Below are 9424 nucleotides of genomic sequence, written 5' to 3'. Positions count from 1 at the left end.
CCCAGTGAGATAAATGGATTAGTTCACATTTTGTTCACAAAGTGGTTAAATAGTGGTGGTGTATTTGTTTTTGTCTGTATATATTTGACAGATCTGATCAGATTTTATTGGAATGAATTTAATGTGATTTTGTCTGATCGGATCTGAATTGATTTGAATTAATTTGGCGGCGGAATTTCTTTTATTTATTGATTGTATCCTTGTACGTAGAGTAGACTGAGTAGGTATGTAGTAGAATAGGTTGAGCGATTCTTCTCCCAGTTTGTGTTCCAGTGGGTGGTGTGAATCAAACAGCAGGTACTGGTCTGGTGTGTGGGTTTCTTGTACACTTCCACGTTGAGGCTCCTGTCCTCCTCAATATGTACTGTGCAAGAAGGCCAGATTGTTGTCCCTGGTGTCCTCCTCCCGACACTCCTCAGGACAAGTCTCAGCTGTTCACCTCCACCTCAAAGACAAAGGACACTCCTTTGAGGAGTTATGGAGGGAATTATGGAAACATTTAGTGCTATTGTTTGTAAGTTTTACCCAGACCCACCCACTGAGGTCCTCCACCAGATATAAACCATGTTTCAGACCTTCACTTCAGTAGGATTATTGATGTAGCACTTCTACTGTTACTGAAGTAGATATTTAGCTGCTTAATTGTACTTTTACTTATGTACCGAGCTTCAGTACTTCCTCCGCCACTAGGTGTAAATGTACAGCTTGTCCAGCAGATGGCACCAGATCTTTACAATTCTGATACATCTTCCGCTTAAAACTCTCACATGCATCTCTGTGGTTTTGTTGGCAGTTTTTTTTCGACCTCCCAGCTCGCATCATCTCTGGTTGTGTCCAGGTGAAACCAAACGTGTTTGAGGTCTGTGGTCCTCGATGATGGGAGCATCGTAAAAAAAAGGTGTTCATCAGTGTGACTTTTAGACTATGGATAAACTTGTGTAATGCAAAAAGTAATTTCTGTTCATTATTTTAGTTTTGTTTTGAGTTCAGAAAGAATGTTTTGGTGGTGATTTTTTATCACAGCTCTCATGTCTCTAACATGCTCTCCAGTATACTGACTGAAGCAAATGTTCTTCCTTGTATGTGTCATTCTTCATGTGTGACAGTGGACCCTCTTTAGGACTCTCCAAGGGTTGTCATTTTCTCTTACTAACAAATAGATTTTTATTTTTACAGATCTTCTGTAAATAGTAAAGCTGCAGAAACTGAAGTGGTCTCTGCATTTTCTCCAAAAAATATGTCTACAACATTTAAAACCATTTTTAAAACAACAAATAGAGACAACAAACATAGAGAATGTGGTAATCAAAGCATTTATATAAATGCATATTTAAGTTTGCAAGCTAATACGGGTCTCATCTGTTATCAGCTTTAAAGACAGTGAGTCTTATTTGTGCATTAGTTGCTGCAGCTGGATGACTAAACTGTGCACCTATATGGCAATAAACATCTATCAGTCCAGCACCACAGGGTGTCACAACTCATCAGAGAGGCAAATGCAATGCTGTCACTTCTGTGGTTGCTCCGCAAAACTACAGATCCACAGAAGGTTTCATCAGCCTGATTTCCACAGGATTTTCAGGATGAAGGTCTCATCTGAACATGCTGAACCAGAGTGCAGATGGCCCAGAATGAATTCCGCCTACCAGCAGCCACCCATCAGGACATTCACAGATGTCCTTACAGTCTAACAATGCGCATACTTACCAGCAGTTATCAAACAGGCAGCTAACTGACAGTGTGTGGGGAAAGGAAGAGTCTAAAATGTGACTTTACATCAAATGTGTCGTAATATAATAAATAGAAGCTGAAGCAGCAAAGGGAGTCCACTGTAAAATGGAAAGGTGTTCATCGATAAAGGCTCAGTGCAAATGAGTGTAAACATAATCTGAAGCGAAGGGTGCTTCAGTGTTGGCGTGCAGTGCTCGTCAGTCCGTTCAGAGTCCGCTCAGAGTCCACTGTGTCCCTGTCACTTCTCCCTGAGGAGGTACAACACGATGGCCTTCAGGTAGTGTCCAAAGGCGCAGACAGCAGACACCAGCCAGTGAGAGCTGAAGCTGGGATCAGTGTTCACCACGCACTTTGTTACATCCACCTGTGAGGGGACAACAGTGAAAATCACATGAATCCTCACATTCAACAACACACATTGGGAGCATGTGTTCTTGATTTGTCACTATTCTGAAAATCTGCAGACAAGACCAGCCCACAGGAATGTTTTGTCAAATCCAGAGCCCACACTGGACTTACAGATGTAACCAGTAAGCTTTCATAGCCAGTGAAATTCCACAGACAGCACAGCTTACTGTCAGTCCTGACACTAAACGCCTCTCCCCCTTCAGCTCGCCCTTTCAATCACAGAATGTTCTTCCTACAGGCTCACATCATCTGTCAGGGTTTGGACTGCAGCCCCTCATTAGTTTTTATGAGGTCAGTTATACAATGCCATGCTCATCACTTTGTCACACTCCACTTATCTTCAAAACAACACAAGGCTGGTGCCATGTTGAGGTATTCACTTGTTACAGTCTTTCCAGTGGAGAAGAACAGAACACTGTTGTGCACAAGTTCACGTTTCTGTTTCTGCAGGCTTTAACAGGATTCTACAGATGATCCTGCACTGCTCTGTCTGCATCCCTTCAGCACACATTTTCAATCTGAGGTGGTTGTGACATGGTGGCTATGAAGCATCAAACAGGGGAGATAACATCACATCCCTCAGCTTCTGATTTCAGGGCAGCATCCACCAGCAGTAACAAGCCTGGAAAGGTTAGCCATCATTACTTGCACACCCACATCATCAACCTCCAGCTCTACTGTTCACCTCTACCTACTTACATTCCAGATTAAGATCTTAATGTTAGCCACTAGCAGCAATAACAGTTATTACTGCACGGCAAAATTTTGATCCTGATTAGTCAAGCATGGTTATTTCTAAAAAAACAAACCATTGCTAGACCGCTATGGTTCCCAGTTGTGACAGAATTTTACATTTTGTGTAAAACTATATTAATGTGCAGCAATCTGGTCATCACAGCTGCATCCGCCTGTCAGGGTTAAATTCAAACAAACACCATAGCAACATGTCTATGGGGAGAAATCAAGGAATTCTGTGTGATTTGTGCTATAGAGTACTGCTGTTGAGCACGGAGCTGCCATCTTGGATTTTGAAATCATGGTTGGTGAGGTTCGCTCCGTGTGGGGGAATTCCTTTAAAAAAAATGTAATTCTCAGAAATTCCCACTTCAAATGGAATGCAGCATTAGACAATGACGGCCAGCATGCATTAGTGACTTCGCAAAGGAGCGTCACCACAGACATAGTGTTTTTGTTTCTAACACTGTGCGTGCAAAGACTCTAATGTCATTACATCCGTGTTTCATAGGCTCAGTCATCACTGTGTTACCTCATTTAAACACACTGTGACGTAATAGATGTTTATTTAAATGGACACAAATGAATGACTAAGAAAGACCAGCAGATGATTGGTCCATTTAATTCTGTGTGTGTGTGTGTGCTGCAAACAGGATCAACTAGCATGGTTACAGAGGGAGGCTCACGGAACAACACAGCTAGGATTAAATGGGGAAAACATCATGCAAGCACAGACCACAGCTTTTGAAGACACTCTCCCAAACCGTGTGTACACACCAGACACTCCTTTACATTTTATTACACACTATATCTAAATCACCCCAAGTATCCTGATGCAATGTGTTCTGTAACTGTTTTTAGTTACATGTATGCCGATACCACTATATCTGTGATGTGCTGACAGTATCTGCAGGCACATACATCAGAGGGACGCTTTTTGCATCATGGTGTCTGTGAATGTGAATTTAAACTGTTGTTCATGTGGCTCAGTCAGCAGGATGATGATCCCCAGCATACCAGCTGCCTGTTGAAGGAATATTTTGCAGAGCAGCCCTCCCACAGGCCTGACATAAATCCCACAGAGGACCCACGGGATGTGATGGTGAAAAAAAAACATTTCAGTGGGAATGAAGTAAAAACTTTGCTGGAAGAAACTGTTACTACTACTGCTATGAGAACACTGTACAACATGAAGCAGCTGTGAATGTATGTTTGTTTCAAAATGCATCAAAAAGTTGATGCAAAATTTTTTTGTCTATGTCGATACGCATAAATATTGATTTTAAATGCAGAAACTAAATGAAAATTAGCAATTAAGCCTGAAGCGAGGCATTTGTGTACAGGAAATATCATTGCACATACCATAACATATCTTTTCTGCATTATTCCTGGTAAAAATATTGATCAATACTCCAAATACACAGACACTGATATACCTGTGATAGACAAGATGTTGGCTTATAAAATGGGCAGACTGATAGATAGGTCAGGCTCCACAAAAACAACATTCAACTCAGTCCACAAACAAATGATGTGACTAAACACTGAACCTGGTCTGTGTGTGTCAGCTGTTCGTTTCCCTGCTGAGTTAACTAGCAGCTTTAAATTTGCATCATCAGCAATATTCACTGAAGCAGTTACAAACAAGTCATTAGGTGTGCATAGGTTTGCCTTACCCAGCCCCCTCTCCTCTTCAACCAGGAAGTCAGACTCTTGCGGACAAACTCCCCCATGCAGTCGACAATGGTATGGACCATTGCTGGATGACCGTGGCGTACACAGTCCACTGCCAAGGCCCCTGCCACAGCGTATAAGGAGACCACCTTTCCCCATGTCACACCTGAGGACAGACAGGACAGAGTTCTTCATACAACTACATGTTCACACAGCAAGCTCCATCCACTGTCAAATCCTATAATATGAAGCAGACATTAGTGTTAGGGAATGTGGCCGTCAGCAGCGCTCATTCAAGATGGATGAACGCATTATAAAAGCTCAGCAGCAGCCAGGCATTAGGCCTGCATGCCTGTCTGAACCACAGAGAAGAAAAGCCAAACACAGGCTCAAGACAGCAGGCAGGCTGTGCGCCGGGCTAGATCTGCTAGAACTTTTTTTTTCCCGCCTGAATCTGCGTGTTGAGGAGAGCTTTCTGCTGCCACACCATTTACAGTCAAAGCTTTAGGCTATTTCTGTAGTGTTTATATGTGGAGCTCACGCAAACCGAGCCTCAGCTCCATCCTCCGTCACTGTCATCGTATTTGTTTCTGGAAACTCTTAAACCTTAACATTGCAGGGAGTTTAAACTCAAGATAGATCCCCAAAATAAAAGAACTAAAAATAGAAAAAAGGTTCTTCAAAGCAGTGGCATTTATGTGCAAAATAAACAAAGTGCTATTTTTGATATTTTTTTCAGACTAATAAAATCAAGTTAATAGGGTGCATCCTCCTCCAGCAGGCCCTGTCCTTAACGCAGATGCCTTTAATGTGCTCTGTAACCATCTTCAATCTAAAGGGCTGCAGGACATGTCACTAGAGGGCTTCTTTAGATGGGAAGAAAACGTGCTTTTGTAATAAATATCCTTTTATCTTCCCTCAGGCCTCATTAGACTGGTTGTGTACAAAGAATTCTCTGATCGCTTGCAGTGTATTATTTCAAAGCATTCGGAGAACTGGCTGCAATGTAAACACAAAAATAATATGGCAACCATTTAGCATTTATTTGAAATCACATTATTTTATCGTTCTGGTCTCCACCTGCTCTTTTCTCTGTTTTTATTTGGCAGCATGTTAATGTTTTCTGCCCACTGTATGGGTGCTGAGTTTTACAGAAGGTTCACCAGGACATTTTTTTTCACTGAAAGACACCAAAATGGAGTCACTGAATGTTGAAACATTGTGAACATACAGAATGCAACATCCTCCACTGCTGTGTGGTGTTGCGGTGTTGCATGTTTAGTGTAAGAGTAGGCCTACTTTATCTCATCCTTGTGGCCGAGCTTCTGCTCTCACAATTTGTGGTCATAATCTGCTGCAGCCCAGGACTTCCTCATCACACAGTGACTCGCCTGTCGTAGCGTCTGTCATCACTGATGGTCCTGCATGTTACTGAGGACCACACTGACCTGACTGTCTCAATGTGGACTGTGAACCACCTTTGCAACACATTGCTTTGTTCCATCCCCTGAGGAGTCAGCCGGCAGAGGCTCGTGACTGGACTCCTTGGGTGGGGTCCAAATTGTCTGTAACAATCACTCCCTCTGGCAACATGTTAACCTAATATGGACTGAAAGCTTTCCCTGCTGCTCCTTTCCTGTAACTGCGATAATGGCAGCCCCAAAATGCTTCCCACAAACCCCGCAGTCAGCCCACATAAGATGTGTTTACATACACAAATACATTGTACTTCACTTTAGAGACACTGAAGCATTTATAAAAAAAGTGACTTCTCCAAACATTCAATATCTTTATTGTATTTGCCTCTAAGCGCAGAAGTTCCTCCTTTCCAGTGATAACCACAAACACTTCCTTAAAAGGACAGACGTCTTCCTTTATTTTTGAGTGCAGTGTTGTTCAGATCAAACCTGAAGCAGGCCTGCATGTTGTATGAAAGATTTCCTGTCTTACCTGTGGAGAAAATATCTGCAGCAACAGCTAGGAAGGCATCGGACACCACGCTCTCTGACGCCACTGTGATGTTCAGCTGTCGGGCCACATTACGGTACACATTAGGTCGAAGGTACTCCAGCTCATCGCCTGGACAGAACAGGAGAAAATAAAACTCCATCCATCAGTCTTCTGAAGCCGCTTTGTCCTGGAAACATTGCACTGACAAATGAAAAGCAGAATTTATAAGCAATAAAATGTGATCAGGCCGTTATTGTTTTGGTATGACCAGCTGAATGAATGGGGTTTGGTTTGTAACATGTGCTACATTAGATCTGCACATAAACACCACACAGTGATGCAGTTTTTTTAAGTTATGTTAGTTAAAAGCAGACCAGTCACTTGAGAACTGCATTGTTTACACTGTCTGCAGCACATGTAGCAGCATCACAGCTGAGCCCTGTGATGGTCCCTGACAACTTACTATCAAGGCGCTTTGTCTGTATATACACTGTAAAATGTAATTGTAACATTACCTACAAATATCAAGTGGTCTTAACTCTTATGTGCTTGTTTTGTTGACTCTACTAAGTTACATTTAGTTAATAAAACGTTCTAATGAAGAAAGTATTAAACCATCAACCTCAAGTAACTTTAACTGAAAAACTGTGAGTGATGAAGACCGATCCACAAGACACCCGTCATGATTTGCACCATCGGTGAGGAGGGCTGTTAGGGGGTGTATATGTGTGTAGACAGGTAAAGGTCTGGGTGGTTGAGCTAAGGCCCCCCTCCCCACCTATGTGGCTATGCAGACTGCGGTAGACCTCTAGTCTTGCAGTCTTGCATCTTATGCTTCCGGTTTGGTATTGACACACAGGTGTTGTTAAATTTCACAAAGACACAATAGGCATGTTGAGCAACACTGTAAATGTGTGGTCATAAAGCAATTCGTCTGTGTAGTGTTATGTTCAAGACAATATTAAATTAAGGTAATTATAGTCTTGGTTTTTTTTTTCTGTAGACATTTCACTGCTCCCCCAACCACCTTCACTCATGGCCTCATGTTAACGTCAGAATAATACACGGTCTGGGTGGTTTTGTAAACCGCCCCATCCCCACCTGATGTGGCCCTTGCATTGTAGTCCCACATTACGCACACACACACGTTAATACATTTCATAAAGATATCTTAAGGAAAATGACTGATACTTTAAAATTCATGCAATCAAGGTGGAAATCCTCTGAGAAATGGTATAGCTAAGAATATAAATCAAGGCTCTTGGACTCAAACATAGCTTTTATTTTTTCACTATTATTATTTCACTGCTCCCCCAAACACCTTCACTCATGGTGCAAATCCTTCATTCAAGGACCGAGGCATCAGTTTACTCATACTTGAGTAGTGCTTACTTAACATAACTTCGATTTCCAATTTTTTTTGAGTAATGTCAACTTATCACACTTTACAGTGTAGGCCTATATTAAGAATTACAGCTCACATATTAAAAACAGCACTTTTTTTTTACCCAAATATATAGTCCAAAAAAATCAGTGATGCTCTAGTCAAAACACAAAAGATGTCCACTGCACAAGGCAAGTTACTGACTCTTTATGTAGTCTCTCTTTTTGTGACATTCCTGTGAATTACACTGGAGTGAGGCTGACACCCACACATGGTAATAGAAGCAGTTGGCAGACTGGGCAATCATCCAAGGAGGGAAATACAGCATTACGCAAACTCTACTATGTTTTGCTGAGGGATTCCTGGGAATCACTTAAAGGTCTTCCACTAAAAATAAGATATAATCCATGAGCTGAACAATGAGCTTTACATCAATGCAGCCAGTAATCTGGACTGAAGGGAAAATTCAGCAAAAGCTTAGGCTGTATAATAACATAACTGTATGTGATGTAATAGTTTTATATGGTCAGATATATAGGCATACAACACACTGACTTATAATACAGTATAGTGGGCTCTCTCTCTCTCTCTCTGAGACCTGCATGGAGCTTCAGAGGTAGCTCACCCAGCCACAGGAGCACCGAGGATATCTCTCCCAGCGTCCCGCCGGACGCAGCTAGTCCGTGCTCAGGTTTAGACCAGCCTATCCCGGAACGGTTCAGCCTGGAGTGGATGTAGTCCCTGCACAGTGCCTTGGCCTGGGACACCAACTCCTTGTCGGTTGGAGAGCGGTCAAACACTTCAGCTGCAAACACAGAGGAGCGGCGCAACATCTCCATGCCCCGTGCCATCCGCCGCGGAGCGCGCTGCTCAGCGCCTCCGCCTCCACTGCGCCTCTCTCAGCGGCCGCTTCTCTCCTCCTCACCCTCTTCCTCTCCTCCAGCAGAGAGAACAGCTTCTAGAGATTATCCCGCAGAACAAACACGCGGATTAGACTGTGTACATCTTTTGATAGCCTGGATAAATCTGCCCGATGCAAACGCAATCAAAGTCTGCAGGTCATAAAACTCCAGGCTGGAGACACAGGAGCGTTTAAAGCAACAGCGAACCTGCGCTGAAATCTGTCACTGAACATAACAAGTGATGTTTATCACTCACTTTTATAAGGGAGAATATTTACAGCGACAGCAGGCATAAAAAAATGCGACCCAGTGTATAAAGTCTGACAGGGTTTCCTTCTAAGGGCACTTATTGTGGAGTCCAAAAGGCGGAGATAAGCACAAGCCCCGCCCCTCTGTTCCCATCCCACCAACATGCAACACACACACAGCAGCCATGACCCAGTGTACCTCAGCTGTAAATCAATATCTGAGTTTATTAAAGGTGTGACTGTAACGTTATTTTCAGCCTGCTCTGTGTGAGGTTTATTGATCAGAGATTGGATGCTCTGAGATTAGAAAGTGAAGAACTGGGATTATAGGATTAAATCTCAAAGAGTGTATTAGTGTGTGTATTTCCATTATAGGTGGTGGGACTTCTTGT

At 42.7% G+C, this 9424-nt stretch overlaps 1 protein-coding gene across 1 annotated transcript; it reads right to left on the bottom strand.

The window, feature by feature from the left end:
* Nucleotides 1–1297: 1297 nt before the first annotated feature.
* On the bottom strand, nucleotides 1298–9132 carry boka (BCL2 family apoptosis regulator BOK a). The gene is made up of 5 exons (XM_028404545.1): nucleotides 9041–9132; nucleotides 8508–8840; nucleotides 6499–6627; nucleotides 4551–4714; nucleotides 1298–2095 (listed from the first exon to the last, which is right to left on the bottom strand). The coding sequence occupies exons 2-5, from the start codon at nucleotides 8731–8733 to the stop codon at nucleotides 1970–1972; spliced, it is 645 nt and encodes a 214-aa protein (XP_028260346.1). The 5' UTR covers nucleotides 8734–8840; nucleotides 9041–9132; the 3' UTR covers nucleotides 1298–1969.
* Between the last annotated feature and the right edge of the window lie 292 nt (nucleotides 9133–9424).

Source organism: Parambassis ranga, chromosome 4 (genome assembly GCF_900634625.1).
Source record: "Parambassis ranga chromosome 4, fParRan2.1, whole genome shotgun sequence".
Classification (NCBI taxonomy): domain Eukaryota; kingdom Metazoa; phylum Chordata; class Actinopteri; family Ambassidae; genus Parambassis; species Parambassis ranga.
This window is presented reverse-complemented; position numbering and strand designations above follow the sequence as displayed.

What these genes read in the sequence shown, in the direction of transcription:
- boka (XM_028404545.1), bottom strand. Translation starts at nt 8,733, where the DNA reads ATGGCACGGGGCATGGAGATGTTGCGCCGCTCCTCTGTGTTTGCAGCT. An exon ending in TGCAGATATTTTCTCCACAG is followed by an intron (nt 4,715 to 6,498) that starts GTAAGACAGGAA and finishes GTCTGTCCTCAG; the next exon opens with GTGTGACATGGGGAAAGGTG. An exon ending in TGAAGAGGAGAGGGGGCTGG is followed by an intron (nt 2,096 to 4,550) that starts GTAAGGCAAACC and finishes GTCCCCTCACAG; the next exon opens with GTGGATGTAACAAAGTGCGT.